General features: G+C 40.7%; 1 protein-coding gene across 1 annotated transcript in view; it reads right to left on the bottom strand.

Moving 5' to 3' along the window:
- The window catches only part of Rp1 (RP1 axonemal microtubule associated), a 357,619-nt gene extending 342,681 nt beyond the window's left edge, over window positions 1-14,938 (bottom strand). The window contains 2 exon segments of the mRNA XM_059255599.1: window positions 13,394-13,562; window positions 14,315-14,938. Coding sequence (XP_059111582.1) covers window positions 13,394-13,562; window positions 14,315-14,938 — 793 coding nt within the window.
- Window positions 14,939-20,166: the final 5,228 nt, after the last annotated feature.

The raw sequence follows: 20,166 nt of genomic DNA, 5'->3' as shown, positions 1-20,166 counted from the left end.
TTATAGCAGTAATTTCAACACCCCATTTTCTCCAATATGTCATTTGGAAAAAAATAAAGAAACCTCAGAATTAAATGACATCTTACATCAAATGGACCTATCAGATATCTACAGAATATTCCACCCCAACACCAAAGATTATACTTTCTACTCAACAGCATATGGAAGTTTCTCTAAAATAGATCACATTCTGGTACACCAAACAAACCTTAACAAATACAGAAAAACTGCAATAATTCCATAAATCCTATCAGGCATTATGCAATAAAATAGCAAACAAAACTCTCAGAGGCATATAAACTCATGGAAACCAAACAACTCATTACTGAATGCAGTGATTTGAAAGAAAATGGCCCCCAAAGGGAGGTGGCACCATTAGGAGATGTGACCTTGTTGAAGGAAGTGTCACTATGAGGGTGAGCTTAGAGGTCTCTTTTGCTGTAGCTTTGCTCAGTGTGACAGTCAGTTGACTTCCTGTGCCTACAAGATGCTCAGCTACTTCTCCACTACCATGTCTGCCTGCATGCAGCCATGCTCCCCCACCATGATGATAATAGACTGAACCTCTGAAAGTGTAAGTGAGCCACCTCAATTGAATGTTTTCATTATAAGAGTTGCCATGGCCGTGGTGTCTGTTCACAGCAATAGTAACCCTTACTAAGACACTGAATGATGAATGATCTAAGAAGAACTCAACAAAGAAATTAAATTATTCCTAGAACTTAAAAATAGATAAAAACACAACATCTGAAACACAGTAAAAGCAGTCTTAAGAGGGAAGTTTATAGGCCTACATGTCTATATTTAAAAGTTAGAAAGAGCATAAATAAATTACTTAATGATCCAACTCAAAACTTTGGAAAAATAAGAACAAGCTAACCCCAAAACAAGTATATGACAAGAAATTATTTTTAAGTATGGCTTAATGAAATAGAAACAAAGAATCCAAAGGATCAATAAACCTAAGAGCATTTTCTTTAAGAAAATAAACAAATTGACAGATCATTGGCCCAATTAACCAAAAGAAAGAAAAGGATGACCCAAATTAACAGAATCAAAAATAAACAGGACACCAAATTTAGAATATTGTAAGGGAATACTTTAAAGCCCTGTACTTCATTAAAGTGGAAAATCTAAAATAAATGAATGAATTGTTTTTGATTCACCCAACTACCACAGAATATTTTCAACAATGACACTGAGAACACTGTATGTCAAAAAAAAAAAGAAAGAAAGAAAGAAAAAAAAGTTAAGACACGCCTGCTCAGAGCAGTTTTTTCTCTGAGCAGGAGGGAAGAAGCCATGGCCCACCAGTGCCATTAAAACGGAGCTCCCAGAGATGAACTCACACAAGCCAGCTCGGAGCCCAATAGTGGGGCACTATTATAGTGAGCAAATACACGGTGGGGTACGGAAGGGAGAGAGACAGAGGAGAGGTTTATGCCCCATAGAGAGAGACAGATATGAAGAAGTAAAAGCTATGAAGAACAGGCTACTGTGGGAGGCCTGCTTGCCGTGTGGACATGGTGTCGTTGGGTCCTGGGCTGCTGCCATAGGTCACGTCTGGGTCCCTGACCCTACAGAAGCCTCAGTCCGTGATGATGTCCATGGCCCCTGCCACCACTGGGGGGTGAGGAGAGGGGTGCTGAGGATGCCTGAGATCAGGGCTGCCACATGTGGCAATTTAGGTGCCCGAGGGCCACACCACTACAGGGACTCTCCTGATAGGTATTCCGTTCATGGCCTGGGCTGCTGCCCGGGCCATGAAATAGTCCATGCTTGAGCTGCGGCCAGGGGCCATGTCTGGGTCTATGGCCCTGCTGTAGCTAGAGTCTGTGTTGATGTCCATGGCACCGTTGCCATGGAGGTCATGTGAATCCCCCGGGGTCTAGGCCCCCACCTGGGGTCAAGTTGGGGCCCGAGAGTCACCCTGAAGCCTGGGTGATAACAAATTGAATGGACCGTATTGCCACCCAGGCCATAGCAGCATCCAGGCCTGGCCTGCTTCTGAGGACCATGTCTGAGTCCATGATCCTACAGCAGCTGGAGGGTCTGCGATAATATCCACGGCCTGTGTTGCTACCAAGGGCCACATGGGTGCCTGGGTTCTGGGTCGCCACCTGTGGTCATGATGGTGACCGAGGGATGTGCTATAGGTGGGTCAGTGACCATCTGGGTGGCCTGAACTGCCACCACTGACCATGGTGTCTAGTGGCCCGAGCTGCTTCCAGGGGCCATGTCTGGGTCCCTGGTCCTACTGCAGGCAGGGTCTGTGACTGTGTCAGTGGCTCCGGTTATCACCAAAGGCACTGCAGATGCTGGGGGTTGTCATGGGAAATCTGGGCCCACCCCTAATAGGAGAACTGGCCCCCCACATTTGGAAAAGTTCACTCTACTCACCATGGGCTTGGGAGAACTGGCCCCACCCCTTACCTGTGATGAGCAGTCCCAGTGGCCTGGACCAACCAACTCAGCTGCCACCCAGGCACATGTCTAAGGCTTGAAGTAGGCACACCCCAGCGTCTACCCCATGCTGTGAAGAGACTGAGCCTGTGGAACCATAGCTGCAGGATCTCCATGACTTGGGGCAACAGTACAGTGCAGTATTGGAGAGGAATGTCAGTGGGGAGGGGTTGTAGATGAATTTCTAAATGGTCTTATTAAATAAAAAACACAGAGGCAGATATAGGGGTGAAAGCCTTAGAGAGATCAGGAAAATAGGGAAAGTCACAGCTAACCTTATCTCACCAACTCTGCAGCTTCCAAATGCCAGTTACTTCTCGTCTACCCACACCTATATGCCTTGCTGTTCTGCCATCTGATTTGCCTCTCTGTTCAGCTACATCATTTCCTTTTCCTGTCCAGCTCTGTCACTTCCTGTCTGTCCATGCAGACCTCCAGACCTCCATGGTTAACTAGTTTTGGAATTTAAGGTGTGTGCCACCACACCTGGCTCTATTTCCAGTGTGGCCTTGAACACACAGAGATTCTGCCTGACAAGTGATAGGATTAAAGGCGTGTGCTAACATTGCATGACTTCTGTGTTGTGGCTGGATTTTTCCTCTGATCTCCAGGCAAACTTTATTTATTAAGGCACAAATAGAATACCACCGCATTTCAGCACAAATAAAATATCACCACAGGGTGGGGGGGGGACAGTTTTGATGGTGTACCAAGGCCAGAGGCCTTGAACCTGACCAATAGCTCATTACACAATGAACATTTGCAAGTAATGCTGTTTGAACAAGAGGATGTACTGCATGATACACAGCAGTTTCCAATGCCACTAAGATGAATGAAGAGGAAATGGAGAGACAGGAAAGACAGAGGAGAAAAGTATTCTTTCCCTTTTTTATTATTCTTTTCTTTTATCCTTTTTTAACTTTCCTTTGAGGAGGACACTATAAGAATAAGGGGCAGATATGGAGGGAGATGAAGAGGATTGGGGGGCATGATGTGAAATTCCCAAAGAACCAATTAAAAACAAAACACCACCTCAAAGAGGATTGAAGACCTCAATTTGAAAAATAAACTGTACCCTACAAGACAAAGGTATAGGAAAAGGACTTTCTAAATAAGACTCCATTTGCCAAGGAACTAAAGCAAATAATTGACAACTGAGACCTCATAAAACTAAAACACTTTTGATGGGTCTGAGCTAGGTCCTCTGCACATGTTATGGTTGTGTAGCTTGGTGTTCTTAAGGGACACCTAACAGTGGGAGTGGGAGTGTCTCTGACTCTTTTGCCTGCTTTGAAGACCCTTTTCCTCATAGTGGATTTCCTCATCCAGCTTTGATATGAGGTTTGTGCCTAGTCTTATTGTAACTTGTTATACTGTGTTTGTTTGATATCTCTGAGAGCCCTGCTTTTTTGTGAAGGGAAATGGAGGAAGAATAGGTCTTGAGGAAAGGGGAAATGAGGGCTGGCAGAAGGAAAGGAGGGAGGGGAAACTGTGTTGTAATATATGTGATGTAATATATGTGAGGAGAATAAATAACTTTTAAAAACTGAAACATTTCTGTTAAACCAAGAAAACAATCAAATGAGTGAAGGAGAAATACACACAATGGGGAAAATCCTTACCAGCTACACATCTGACAGAGGATTAATATGCAAAATAACTCAAAAACACAAGTGCTGTGGGATGTTCTGTATGCTATGAATGTGTGTTGCTCTGATTGGTTAATAAATAAAATGCTGATTGACCAGTGGCCAGGCAGGAAGTATAGGTGGGACAAGCAGAGAAGAGAATTCTGGGAAGAGTCAGGAGTTGCCAGCCAGACACAGAGGAAGCAAGATGTGAAGGCGCGCAGGTAAAGCCACGGAACATGTGACAACATATAGATTAATAGAAATGAGCTGAGTTTAAGTGTAAGAGCTAGTCATTAGTAGGCCTGAGCTAATGGGTGAGCAGTTTTAATTGATATAAGCTTCTGAATGATTATTTTATAAGCAGCTGTGGGGTCTGTGGGGCTGGGCAGGACCAGAGAAAACTTCAGCTACACATAAGGAGTCATGAAAAAGATGACTCAAAGAAAAATGGCCAGGAATCTAAACAGAGAGTTTTCAATAGAAGAAATAAAACTTGGCTAATAAATACCTTTAAAGTTGTTCATAATCCTTAGCAAATGAGGAAATGAAAATTAAAACAATTGTGAGATTTCATCTGGCTAAGATCAACATGACAACTGACAACAGTGACGGTGAGGTTGTGGGCAAAGGAGAACCCTCACCCACTGTTGGTGGGAATGCAAATTGTGAAGCTGCTCTGGAAATCAGTATAAAGACCCCTCAAAATATTAAAAATGAATCTATCATGTGACCCAGCTACATCCTTGTCATATGTCCAAAAGACTAGACATCCTGCTCCACTGATAGTTCCTTAGCCAATAGCTAGAAAATGAAAACAACCTGAATGTCCTTCAACAAATGAATGGATAATGAAAATGTAGTCCCTGTACATAGTGGAGTACAATTCAGCTGTAAAGAAAAGTGAAATCGGGAAATTTGCAAGTAAGCGGATGGACCTAGAAAAGAGTATGTTGAGAGAGTTATACCAGACCCAGAAAGACAAACACCACATGTGTTCTCATCTGCTGTTCTTAACTCCAAATCTTCAGATGTGACTATATAACATGGAGGAAAGTATAAAGAGATCACAGGGAGAGGCTTGAGAGGGAATAGTGGAATACAGGTGATATTTAGAGAGAAACAGAAAAATGAGGAGGTTTCAACTGAAAATGGGAGGGAGGTCAATATAAAAGAAGGAGGAACAAATAACACCAAGGTTATTTGATAAAGCTTCAAGAATCGTTTTATATTTACATGAAATAATATACACACAATATATAAAACTTTTTTAAAATAAATGTTTAATTTTTAATTTAAAGATTATAATTTCTAGGAAAAGTACTAGAGGGACAATTTAGCAGTGATGTGGTCTTTTTTCATGAGAAAATGGTGACTACTGTTCTGTAGAATACTTAGCAGTTTCAATGGATGGTCGAGGAGACTAGAGCCAACTCTCTGATACAAGAAATTTGCAGATTGTGATGGAGAGCTTGCAATCATACTTTTTATTCAATCATCACTTAAATTAATAAATAAAGTACTTTAAAGTTACATTTATTCACTAATTATTCAATATATTATATACATAGTTGACAATATTTTTAAAGATTTCTTGTCCTGGCCATATTTCTGATATCCTAGTCAAAAAAGTCATAGGTACAGAAAATCATATAAGATGAAACCACGTAAAATTGTAATTACTAAGAAAATGAGGAACAAAGCAATGAAGAAAGCCAAATCAGTCTTGTCCAAGAGCATGTTTTCTAGGATATTTGAAAGTAAGAAATTCTTAGAGAAAAATCTAGCCTAAATTCCATCCCATGTACTGCATCTTTTTATGGGAAAAACATACTGACAGCTAATGATTGGGTTCATACTAAAACTTTAAATCATCTTGCTCATTATTGTTTTCAATATCTATTACATTTAATTGGTTTTCCTCTTCCCAGATGAAAAGAATTCCACCCTCTAAGATATAATGTATTTCTAATTTATTTGTGTTTCTGATATTTAAGGATTTCTCAACTTGGCAAATATCTAACAAGTAAGCTAGACCAAACAGTTCAAAGGGGAACTGATAACTGGTATTTCCTGTTACTACTTGGTTGGGATTTGTTCTTGAGTTCTGGAATCTGTTAATTAAGTTGTTATTCTCATCAACATTTTTGAAGTTATTTGTCCAATTGCTAGGATTTAGTGTAATGGAATTCACATCCTCTACAACTACCAATGATGTATGCAGGAGATCTGAAAATCTTTTCTTAAAATATAATTGGAATTTCTTCAAATTAATTTCTTTCTCTAAGTCCAAAGAGTTAACATGTTTGGGTTTCATTCTTTTTTCCATCAAGTCAACCATGGTTTTGAAATAAAGTTGATCAAATAGATCACCAACAGCATTATCAGTACATTCTTTGCTCACACTCACTTTATTGCTCTTACTTCTAAGCATGTTTTTGTTTGACTGTAGCAGACATGGGTATATTTTCATCCATAAATAGAAACCCAAAGAATTTTCAATATCAGAATCTTTGCGATAAGCAAATCCTCGGTCTTCCTCGTTTATAGGTTGAAAAGTAACTGTTAGTATTGGACAATGTTGACCACAAAGAGCATAGAGTTTATCCAAAGAGTCACCTTCCTGAAGTGCACCGTGAGTTATATTACTTCCAGGTAATGGCTGAGTTTTAATAACATCGTTGCAGACAGGGTGGACTTTATTACCAGCAGGAGCAAAGGCTTGAGTAACAGATGTACACACTCTTTCAGATGGATAATTACCCTTTTCCTCCTTGTGATGATTTGGTATTCTCTCTTTGGAAAAGGTTTTATTCTGCACATCTAGAAAATCTTCACAAAAAGGCTCAGAGTCACTACCATGAGGAAAGTTAAAATAATTGCATTTCACTTCAAGAGGTTGAGTCATTTCCTCCAGTTCTGAAGAGGACAATTCAGCCATTGTTGGACCAGGAACCAAATCTCCAAAATGTGAATATGGCACTTCAATGCTATTTTTATCAATTAGTGTATCCACTGATGTGGTGTCTGCATTGCCATACATGCCAGAATTGTCAGGTGACACCCTCCACAAATGATTTTCCTGCAGGAGCCATTTGCCATTGTCAATCAGTTCTCCTTTCTCTCTTTCCATGAGGACCTTGTCATGCTCAACTGGTTTTGTAACATGTTCTATGGTGTTACCCCCACAACTGTCTCTCATACCATTAACAACACTGTCACCTTGTCTTTCCTCCTGGAATTCCTGCAACATGAGTGAACTTCTTGATACCTGATCAGAAGAGACCAATGACTGGCATTCAGAATCATAAAAATTTGTTTTCTTAGCATCTTGAACTTTCACAGGATTGTAAGGACAAACTTGAGATTTGTGTATAGACACATGAAAAAATGGCGGTTTGATAATCTCTGCTTTGCCATAAAGCTTTTCTATTGCCCTTTGAACAATTCCTCTGTTGTGCTCTTTCCCTTGGGCAGCATCATCACTGTCATCGTGATCACCACTGGATGTTTTACAAGGACGTCCACTCTCACTGTCTGATCTATCAGCTGACCAGTCTAAAGCCACTGGACTTCTGAGATGTTTTTTAAAATTGAGTGAGGATTCTGTGCAATTTACATTTTCCATGCTTTCTACCATCATTTTAACACTCATCTTAGTTTCTCCGACACTGATATCCTTTTCAGTGTTTTTATTAGAATCATAGCAAAAAACTAAAGATGGTGGTGTCACCTGCCCTCTACCAATTGTCTCCAAAAGTACAGTATGTCTTCTTTCCTCTTCTACACTATTTCCACTTGGTATGTGTATCGATTGCAAACTCATCCTAGCCCCTAGCTCCTTTTGCATGGATTGCTCAGTAGCTTGTTCTTTAGCACTTACCTTTTTATTAAAAATATCTGTGTCTTGGCTTTCTAATTCTTCAAAAGATTCTAATTCTGAAATGTTATTTCTTTCACTTGATGTCATGCTATTGGTTATTGACCCTGGTTCTTCAGAAGTCCTTGATTCTTCCTTATCAGAAGATACATGTTTCTTTTTATTCACAATTTTCTTAAGTGGGCAGTTTTTTAATTCTTCTAGAGAACTATAGTCCTTATCAAATTCTGGATCAATTTTACTCAGGAAAAGACCATGGGAGCTGAAGTTACTGCCATTTTGATATGATGCTGATCCATTAGAATCATTTTTATGCACAGGGTCTGCCAAAATATTTAGATCTTTTGGAACTTCATCAACTGTGTTGAGTTCTTCAATTAATCCTAAATTATCACTGCATTTCTTTTCTTTTGAATTCACAAAGTCAATTGTATTGCAGACTCTGATGGGAATGTAAGTCTCATCACTCAGGCAAGCTGCTTCATAGATGTTCTCCTTCTGAACACACGCCTCATGGGAACACATACCGTCTTTAGGTAAACAGGCCCCTCCTAGGAAAGAAGCATCACTTGTGGAGGGCTGACATATAGTATAACTATTACTAGTGAGAAAGGCATTACTTTGTTTACCTGTCTCTTTTGGAGGATAAGTCATATTTACAGTACACATCTCACATGCAGAGTTATGTGCCTTTTCAATCATTTCTGAAACACAGAACTCAGGGCCACAGTCCTCCCTGGTAGAGTAGCCTTCATCCAAAAGCATCTTCTGTGTTCTTTCATTTTCACTACACTTGACAACACTCTGAATGCTGGCTGCAGTACAATTTACTGGTAACATACCTTGTTCTCTCTCACTGGGTTCACTGCAATTTTTGGTTGATTCTACTAAGCTGGCGACAGCAGCCTTCAAGTCATCAGCATCCTCTGTGACGGCAATGTGCTTCAGAACTTCCAACAATGCAACTGTTTCTGCAGATTTGCTGGTAATTTTATGAGCATCACTTTGACAGAAGCTATTCATACTTCCCTTTAGGTTTATTACCAAAAGCCAAGCTAGAAGGAGATTAGTGGATGAATTATATATCGCAGAAGGGAACACAACATCTGCTAATGAACCTGGTATTTGAGCAATTCCATTCTGATTTTTCTGATTACTAGGAACAAAAGCTTCCAGGTGCTGAAGCAACAGGGCTGGTAAGTAGTTTTTCGGAGCATTCTCTCCGATAGTATCTACCTGAATGGCAGCCTCAGTGCTTTGCCCTTTTGTAGCTAGGTTCATTTCTTGGTAAATAAGGCTCACTTCTGGTCTGGACTTTTCAGTAGATAGATGACTTTTAGTACTATGATCATTAATAGTGGTTGGTGACAAAGTGTGATGGTCATGCAGAGAAACCAAGTAAGAATCATTCAGAGACCCATTCTGGCTCTCACAGACTTGTTTGTTAAGCTCTTTGCCATTACCTTTAGCAACAAGAGATTTACCAGCCTCTTGATTTTTATTGCCTTGCCAGTTGTCATTTTTAGTTTTGTGCTCATTACTTTCCATAACAGAACTATTTCTTTTTGTACAAGTTTTGTGGAGATTATTTCCTGGAAAACCATTACTGTTACAATTTACCACATTATTTCCATTATTGCATGGTGGAGCTGACTTCCTGTGATCAAAATCATGATATGGATTTATATTCTGCAACCATCTCTGTACATAGTTTTTAACTGAATGATGGGGAATACCCTCAGGAAAATCAGGTTTTTTCAAAGAAGCTAATGGGTCTGCCCTGGTAGTAACATGCTGTTCACTTACTATAGCACCTGACTTCAATTTATCTACCTTAAGCTTTTTCTGGTTTTTTAAAGTCACATGTAAATCATTAAGTTTTGGGACTAAACTCTTTTTTGTCACTGCTCTCAAATTTCCAGTTACTACCTCCATTTGTGACTGTGGTCTATGAAAAACTTTCTGGTTTTCCTCAAGGAAATTAAACACATGAAGCAAACTTTGATTTTCCAAATGACTTTTATAATGGTTAGATTCACTATGGATAAATACTTTATCTCCTTGACCAATTTCTTGTTTTCTGAGTCCTCCTAAGCTTACACTCTTTGATGGTCTGGATTTTCTTTTGGCTAAAAGTCTTTGAGTCTTGGGATTTTGAAAAGCATTTGATTTATTTTTATGGAAACTCTTGGAAATTTTGATATTGTGATTACTTTGGGGGGGTAAATTATTTGATTCAATTACCATATCACTTGTATCAAGGCTTTCCTCACAAAGTCTCCCTCCTTTAAGAAGACTGTCTGAATCTTGCAATAGCATTTCCTGAGCAACTGTTCCTTCTCTGTTTATTTTCCCAACTTTATTAGAGGTTCTTTTGGTTTCAATCAATTTTTTCTTATATCTGGAATTTATCATTTGCTGCTGAGATTTCTTCTTCTTTTTGCTGGGAAAAGAGGATAAAATCTGCTTTCCATTTTCTCGAAGTTCTGTTAAACCACAATGAGCAAATTCATTAACGAGTCTGTCCACTCTTGTGGTGACAGTAGAAGTTTCTACAGGAAGAGCCTCAGAAATGCTTTTGTCAGTTCCAGAGTTGTTGCCTGAGGAAAGAGTTCTATCTGCTGAAATACAATTGAACCTGTCATTGCTGTTACCATAAGTTCTGAAGTGCTTGATACCAGCTTTGCCTGACACTACACTATCAACTATGCCTTCCTCCACACCTGAGCTCTCTGAAACAGTGGATGGTAAGCCATTGTTATGGCATACCTTGAAGACCTTCTGACTGGTCGTTTCTATAGCACCAGCATTTATGGCATTTGACTTGAGCAGTCCACTTCCTGTTGTTCTTTCTAATGTTGACTCCAACTCATTGTTATGGATCTGAACAAGTTTATTAGATACTGATGACATTTTACTACAAGAATGTGTAAACATGTGATACTCAGATTTTTCTCCACCCTGTCTTTCTTCACTATAGGAAAACTGTTTTTCTTGAACCTCTGTTTCAGATACTACAGTGACAGTCCCTATCACAGATTTCTTTTGTCTCCTTCTCCTTGGCCCAGGGGTCGGGGGCCTATAAAAATGTTTCACTTGTTTCTGGCCTCCCTGAATAATGTCCACAGAAGCATTCTCCCAACCAGCAGAGCCACATGATTCAGCTTGCTGCTCTATCATTTGAGTGTTTTCTTCCTCTGTGAAACTGCCCTGCTGAGTGGTGTCTGTGATATCTTCAGACAATGAGCATGCTGCAAGCTTTAAACTAGGTGATCGGTCATCTGTTCTTCCACAATAACTGCTTTCCTTACTCTTTTCATCACTATTAGGAAGCCCAGCTCTATTGACAGTGGTTGTCCACTTTACAGTTTCTTCTTCTTTTATCCTGAATCGAACTTTCATCACAACTGTCATAGTACCATCTTGATTAAAAATAATCGACTTCTCAACACCGTCTTCCGAAGGAAATGTTGATAGATCCTGAGAATCATGTTTTTCTAAGGCCAAGTAATTTTCAGGGGCTACAGAACAGTCTGAATAGCAGTCATATGTTTTCTCAGAAGCCAGGGACTCAATCTGGGGGCTTAGGACTGAAGGCATTTGTGTGCTCACTTTCAAGATTTTAAGAGCGAAAGATGCCATGTCAAAACACAACATGGAAAGCAGAGAAGTTGTAAATATCCCAAGGAAGAGGCATCAAAGAAAGAAGAAAAGGAAAAATTAGTACAATACCATTTTTCTATATTTTACAATAAAATGTTACAGGTGTATTTCCAAACTATATGTAGCCAATGGTTATTTGAGAAATCTTAATGCAGTTTCTGGGTTTTTTCTTCAAACCAATATTAAAAAGTAAACTCATTATACTTTAATGGAGACATTCATAGAATTTTAATTTTAACAACTTTATAAGGGAATGTTAATAATAAGTATATAAAATACAAATTACTAATGATTATATTGGGTAAAAATGTTTTCTGTGTGGTTTATTTGCTTAGAAATACTAAACCTTGACTCTAACAAAGTTCTGTGTATCTAAGTAAGAAGGCAGGCGAGCAGCAAGGTACGATGGTGTTCCATTTGAGCATACACAAGAGAGACTCAGAGGCTTCATGAAAGCTAAACATCTTTAGTACTGAGAAGTCAAATGATATTGAATTTTTACCTGTGTTGTCAGTGCAGTTGATTTACATACACAAAAGCATCAGAGTCAGACACAGCCCAAGTGTGGCTTCTAATGTGAGATCTGTCATTAGCCTTGGCAGGTGTGCGTCCTAATGCGACAGATTTCCTCCTGGCAGTCCTTATGGAGTTGCGCATGTCCCTAAAGTAATTGCCTTTGAAGTTTTCAGAGCTAACCCTAAAAATGTTTTTATAGTTTTTGATAAATAAAAATGTCTCACTTTTAACTTTGTGAAGTAAAACTTAACAAAGCTCTTATAGCCCAAAATCTATCAAAAATCATAATAAACAGCTGGTAAGAGACACAAAAAGAGCAAATCCACTTCAGAAAACTGACCAACGTAAAACAGTATAACTATATGCATAATATATATTTGGCAATTGATAACTACAAAATAGGAGCATTAACAAAAATGAGTATATTCCTGAAATAATTAGATGAAAGCAATTATTTTTTCAGCCATATTAGCAATAAGAACAGGGATTACTGCTCCTTAAAATAAAGATTATTCCAAGTCTAAAGAGAATAAATATTCAAATTCAAGTATACAATCAGCACACTAGCATAGAGCTTATATTTCCTTGGAAATAATGAGTACAATGATTAATTAGGCTAGCCTCTCTCACACTCTTGGGCCTCAGGACACACTCTTCCCCATGCTAAGGTCTATACCACACTGTTAATCAAATCCTAAAATTTTCAAAATTTAGGTTATTGTTACTAGTGTGAACTGGCTACATGAACTACTTTATTTTGATCAAAAATGTTTCTGAGGATTGATAATTTTACAGGAATACTTTCAGAGAAGAGGGCATACATCTAGGTTTTTTTTTTTTTAATATATAGACCACTAACTTGCCGAGCTCAGCTATGAATACTCACTCAGACAACAGTCTACAACTACCAGAGATGTCACTTATACAATTCCACAAAATTCTTTCCAAAGTAAGAAATTCTGACATTATGTTTTACAAAAATAAATAAATAAATAAAAGAGGGATAGTTCATCCATGTAAAAATGTGTATCATTGATTATTTGGAAAAGTCTTTCAAAAAGTCACCAAATATCTGTGACTATTTTCTACTATAAATTAACCAATTTCATTTTGGAATACTTTTAATCCTCTCATATTTTGTCTTTTGCAATGAATGAACCTGGTCTTTTAAATATAATTTTTTTTAGGTAAGGCAAAAAAAAAAAGCTTCAGAGCTAATAAGGTCTATTTAGAAGTGACTTACTCTTTCTTTTTAACGTAGCTTTACCCTTCCGGTGCACATGATGAGAGATCCCTGGTAACTTAGCAGGAAGCAAGTACTTTTGGATGTCATAATTTCCTGGTTTAAATGGCTCCCTTCCGGCTGCCACCACAGCTCCTGAGCTCAGTATCACTGCCTGGAGACTAGGAACCTAGAAGAAATCAGAGTCACTGTCCTCACATGAGCAAGGACTGTTCTTTCCATGTGGTATATTTATAACTTTGAATAGCCCAATTTGACAGCCTCCTAGGCTTGAAAGAAATAATCTCTAAGCAGTTTCTTAGACGCCAATCATGTACACAAAAAATAATCGAGGCAGGATGGGGGATGGGTATGAGCAATGCATCAACACTATTGAGCCTGCACACGAGCTAGAAAGTGACAGGCTAGTTTTCTAGAATAACTAAAGGATCTTTAAAAGCCATGTGGTATTCCACACCAAAGTCTGCAGTTACAGCCAAGTGCCAGCCAATCCAGAGTCAACTGCGCAAGGGCCTGTGAGATAGCAGGTCTGAAAGGCGATCGCTTGTGTAGCACTATTAACTGCAGACTCCGCAGACTCTGCAGACCTACCGCAGGGATACTAGGAAATGCTTTTTCTAGATAGGAAAACACTACTCTTGGCCACTCCCTTTCAAAGAATACTATGAAAAACAGTATTCTTTAACAAAACATTTTAAGTCAGTGATCAAGGATAACAGAAGAGGGGAAAGCAAACACCTTCTTACCCAATGACCCGTCAGATTCTGACAAGAAGGCAAAGACTACTAGAACACACATACCTGCATGTGCAGACACACAGACACATGTATACACACACACACACACACACACACACACACACACACACACACACACACGCACTCACACAGGAGATAAATTAGGAGCCACCAAAACACTCACTTTTCTTCCATCTGTGGCATACAGTTTGGCCACCGGACACTGCATGACCTGTGTCAGGTACTGAAGAAAGGCCTCGAAGCTCTGAGTAACCCTCCGGCTGAGAAGGACCACACGCCTGGTCTTTGGGTCACCATTTCGGAAGACTAAGAGCCTCCTCGGAGCACGGAGCATGCCAGGAGTGGTGGTGGGCACAGCAGTAGCGGAGCCGAGGTGCACATGAGTACTTATAGAGCGGCTACTGAGCCAGGGCCGGGGACGTCGGCGAGCCTTGTCCAGGTCAACTGGAAGCACCTTCCTATTGTGGGAGCACAGATAGGACTCCCCGTCCTCCAGCTCCTCCAGCCTGGTAATGCTGTGCCTTCCACGGGGCGTGCTGATATTCCTCACCCCAAAAGGCAGGGGCACCTTTCTGGATAAATTGTCCAGCAGAGCGTCGAAGGTCTTAAAGGAACGAGGATTGACCACCACCTTCACACCACCAAACTGGGGGTCTCCGCTCTTGTAGAAGCTGATGCGTTTGGCCACTACAGGATGAGTGACGTTTGAATGGCGAGGGGAATGAACTTGACCTTCAGAAGAAGTCAGATGAACCATGGAGAAGGTAGTAGACGGTGTCTCACTCATTTTGAATGATACCTAAAGAGGGAGGGAGAATGGCTTTTTTCCACAATGTTCTGGAGCTGTACCACTGGGACTGAATGATAATGCTATTGCTTGCTTGTTTGCTCACTCCACCTTGTGGTTTTAGAATATAAAAGAATACAAACTCGAGACTGGAGAGATGACTCAGCAGTTAAGAGCACTGATTGCTCTTCCAGAAGACCATGGTTCAATTCCCAGAACCCACATGGCAGCTTACAACTGTCTGTCACCTAACATCTGACACCCTCACACAAACATACATGCAGGCAAAACACCAGTGCACATTAAATAAATGAATAAATAAATAAATACAAACTGGACTGGAGATCAAAGCTTTTCAGGAGCTATCCTGCCTTTGGTCCAGCAATGGCATCTCCCCTCTTCCATTCTTGTTGGTGTCAGAGTGCCTATTCCAAAAAGATCCCTCCCTCCCCTCTGCCGCCCACCACACACCGTGAGATCTCCTTCACCATGATCCACAGTTGGTCAGTTGACTCAGAAAGGATGTTGCCCTGGGGCCTCTCCACTCACTGAATTCCTCTGGAAGTGGCCAAGGGGACTGTGAGACCCAAAATCAGAGTCTCTGAGTGTACTAGGATGAGTAAGGACCCCTAGGGAGATAGGAAGAGAAGCCAGTGTGGACTGGATCACCCAGCAGGAGATTGCATCTGAAGCCCTGATGGGATACAGAGGTGGCTGGCACTGTCTCCAAGGAAAAGGCAGATTGGTCTCCAACAAAATAGACTAGGAATTTAAAATGGGAATGTATAATTTTTGCATGAATGGTGAATGAGCATGTGAGTACTTGTAGTAGTCCCACAGCTCTGTGGCTACGGGATCTGATTGGGCCTCAACCTGCAGTTCCACTGAATTTGTTTCCCCTAAATGAGTACTCATATTCTGTAATAGGAGATGACTGAGCACGGAGATATATTTGGCCCTACATAGGACCACTTAAGTCGCTGGGAGGCAGACAGCCAGTTGGGCACCTGCTTGAGAGAGAGAGACCTGTCCTCTCCCTCAGACCCTATGCCACAGGGGGCATAGGCACACAGGAACTCCCCACTCACCCACCCACCCACTTCCCACCTCACCCCACCCCCGCCACTCCTAGTTATAGAACTTTTCTCATCTTGGGGTCTTCACCATCCCAATGTGAGACCTACAAAGACTGTCAAGCCTGAAGGACCAATGAAACACCCCCATCAGCTTCCCCAGAGGATAAAATCTTGCACGTGATGCAACTTCCCAACTGGCTCCAATTGCCAGTGCCACACAGAGCCAAGGCAGTTCCAAGACCACCTGATCTGGCACCTTCAGTGGCATCTACCCTGAAACAATGATCACCAATCAACTCCAGCGGGTTGCGTTCCAGGGAATAACCTGTTCCAATATATCAACTAAGGGCAATGCCAGGCCCTCCCCTCATCCAAGAAGATGGCTGCTGTGTTGTCCAGCCACGTCATTGCCTGAAGAGGAGGGAGGGCTCTTCCATGATCGTGGAGTAGTTACGAAAAAACAATTTTCCTCACAGCCAGGCTTACATGATCAGCCACTCCCCAATTCAAATAGTGAACCTTTTATTGATGGAAGCTGAAGTCTACAACAGAGGGAATAGCCACTCACACAAGAGACTCAAAGCAAGTATATGGAGAAAGAGGACTTCTTACCTCAGGGGACAAAGAAATTAAAAACAGACCAAATCCTCCAGCTCCTAGAAGCTGTCTGGGTCCTCTGCTGTGGCAGTGTGTACTTCCAGGCTCACACAGAATCAAGGTCAAGTGAATCGGGGTAACTACTGGCAGACCAGGCTGCCCTCTCTGAAGACTCAACCCTGGAGTCACCTCCATGACCACCCAGAAGATATGTTCTCACTTCTAGTGTTCCCAAAGCTCCCTTATGTGAAGCAGAAGAAAGAAAAAGCAACAGATGCAGGGAATATTGAAAATTTGGGGAGGGGGTTGATTACCTCAGATGGAAAATAATTCCAGAGATGACAGCTCCCAACGTAGTCCAACAAGTTCATGAAGCAACCCATCTGGGGGAAACTGCCCTATAATAACTGTTTCAAAGATATTTATTGACCTGGGGTTGCCAACACTAACCCAAAGCTAGCAACGCTTGTCTGCAGTGTGCTTGTAACAATCTCAGGAAGGGACCCAAACCCCCCTTGTTGACACAAAAACAGGGGTCCTGCCCATTTGGACATTAGGAGTGGACCTCACTGGCATTCGACCCAGCAGAGAGCACTGATTCTTGCTGATTATGGTGTGCATATTTCAGGCTAGGTCAAAGCTCTACCTACCCAAACAGAGAATTAACTTGAAGCTTACACACATGATACCACCCTTAATCTTCAGGCAGAATTGAGAAAACAAATAGAACTTTTAAAGGACACTAGCCAAACATTGCCAAGAAACAGACTCCTTGGCAAGAAATTCTAGTACATTTACAAGCTGTAAATGATCTCCTTCTAAGATTCCCTTTGGCCACCCACCTCCACTGCTTCCAAAGGACTCAGGGGACTGCCAGGTGTCTGGACACACACTCACCTCCAGCAGTTCTTGAAAGATCTGGCTGACGCTCAACAGGAAATTGCTTTAAGTTGCTGGTATAGCTCCATGGATACACCATACCCACACCAAGGTTACTGTAGACCCAAGCCAGGAATGGACTAAGAGAGCCAACAGAGTTGGCCTGAAATTTACCAGCTCAAAATGATCTCAGAATGGAGATGAAAGCTGATGGGATTTGTGGGATTGCTTCATTTCTGGTTTTGGTTTTCAGTTCTAGGGATCTAAACCAGGGCCACTTACGTATTAAACAACTGAGCAACATCCTCAGTTCCATTTTTTAAATGTTACTAAACTATGTAAATCTTTAAAATTAAAAAGTATTGTAGGATTTAAAAAAAATCACAAAAGGGACACAAATCAGAGCCCCTCCAACAAGAAAAGTAAGAGTTTGGCAATTCATCAATTTAATGCTTCATGGTCTATGGGATCGGAGAGGAGGCAAGGAAAGGCTTAAAGTTCAGATTGCCTTTTGAATGGAAGGGAATGCATGGAACTAGAAGAATATGACCATGAGGTAAAGAATGTATCATGGAGATCTGTAATGGATACATTCAGATAGAATGAGATGCTTCCTCTTAAAATTAGAAATATAGTAAATCATCTGCCGTGAAGCTTATGATGAGAACCACTCACTAAATAAATGATCAAATTACTATAAACTGATACGAACAGTGCCATCTGACTGCTGCATACAAAACCATCAGGGGGAATGGGAGAGTCACTTAGTAAACCACAGAGGAGTCCTTGAAGTCAGAATTGGACTGACAAAATTAGCAGCTTTAGAAGGGCTTTATCTGGCTGGGTCTTCCTTTATGGTATATTGTGGCTATTTCTGTTGTTTCAACTCATTTTACCTATCAGTGCCTTTGAAAGCATAAGAAAGCCCTCAAGCCTCAAAGACAAATTGAATGAAATAGATTTAATTGGTAGTACAGAGATAGCAAAAGTCATGTCTGCACTGTAAGTCTGGCCCAAATCACCTACATAAATATTTCCAAGCAATTATCTAAGACTCTTTATATATCTCCCAAGTTATTTGCAATTCTTTATGTGCAATTCAGAAGAAAAAACATTCTGTAATCAACCTAGATATTAGTTGTCTTCCCTGGAGATTTAAAGTGATTATAGTCTTTAAGATAATAAAGGTAGCCATAGCTGGCGTGTGCATCAGGAGCTGGGAAATCCAGCTTTTCAACAGTCAGCAGAACTGAAGCCTCTTCTCATCCTCTTATAATCGCCGACCTGACCTTGGGAAGCCATCTTACTCTCTTTTCCCTCACAAACTGTAAGAAAGAAAGAGGCTGGTTCACCCAGCAGTGGAATAAGTCACTAGGGGAAGTTTCAGGGAGCTGTGTGATTTTTGCACTCAGAAGTGAGGCTTAAGAGGCCATGGTAATGTAGGCCCTGAGTGTACAGCACAAAACATAATGAAGATTCAGCACTTACATTAAATAAAAGGTTCTGTCTTCATTCAGTGCATAATGTAATCACTGAAGAAGGGGCTACAAACCAAATTCCTTTCCAAGGAAGTAGGTCAGACTTTGCCCTGTTGTAATCATGCTCCTCTCTTAGAATCCATGAACATTAATGGTATAATTAGGGAGTGAATTGATGACGTGTCAGAGGACCATCTTTGATGGCTGCCATCACTTTAAAGGAAATCCTCAAGAAGGGATGTCTAGCCCAGATTGGAGGCAGGAAATAGAAGGTAACACTTTCCAGAGGAAATCCATGAAAACTTAGATGCCAGACACAGAGCCCTCAGAAGGAAAAGGACACCAGTGCAGTATGTATGTAGCCACCACTCACGAGGAAGACAGTGATGTGAGCACTAAGTCTTGATGACAAAATGTGCCATTTGATGATTGTGTTTCTTTCTTCATTTATAAAACTAATCAAAATTTAGATAGAAAGGTTTTCTTACAAGCATTTTCAAACATATGCCCTCTGAGAATGGGATAATAAACTTTGGGCTTAACTAAGAAAACAAACCAAGCAGCCTAACATGGTTTAATTTGCTCAGTTTGCACTGCAGACAAGTGGAGATAGAGGTAATAAGGAAACTGGAATCTTGAGACTTGCTTCTTTCTTCCACTAACTCCTTGGAGATCCAAGGGAGCTGGCTAGCAAATTCGCTGCTCCTGATAGGATAGCTTGCTACCAATACCTTCCCTCCTTTGTTCAGAACTCTTTCATTGCCAAAAGTTAGACAATGGAGCAGTTAGGAATACTTTGACAGATTAAGGAGCTGTGGCTATACTTGTCTGTCCTGTGATGGGTCTCGGTTAACAATACATTTAACTCTGTGGTCCTCAGACCTGAACAATTGCCTCTACCAACACGATGCATCTGGTCCCCCCACCCATCTGACAAAATACAGGGTGGATCTAAAAGATGCACGTGTCATTTCCATAATTATATTTTCAATTTAATTTTTTCCCACAAGGTAAATTCAGGCAGTTGAGGAAGGATGATGTAGAAAACTGGTAAAATCAGAACGTTTACTCTCAGGGCAACTCACAGATGACACTGTAGTGAAACTAATTCATTTCATCACAAATTTCCGCAGTCCTATTGGGCAGGAAGGAAAAGAGACCCAGAGGAAATATATAGCAGTCATTCACTGTGGCAGCC

The sequence above is a fragment of the Peromyscus eremicus genome, chromosome 2 (genome assembly GCF_949786415.1).
Source record: "Peromyscus eremicus chromosome 2, PerEre_H2_v1, whole genome shotgun sequence".
Classification (NCBI taxonomy): domain Eukaryota; kingdom Metazoa; phylum Chordata; class Mammalia; order Rodentia; family Cricetidae; genus Peromyscus; species Peromyscus eremicus.
Note: the sequence above shows the minus strand (reverse complement) of the source record. Positions and strands in the feature narration are given on the sequence as shown.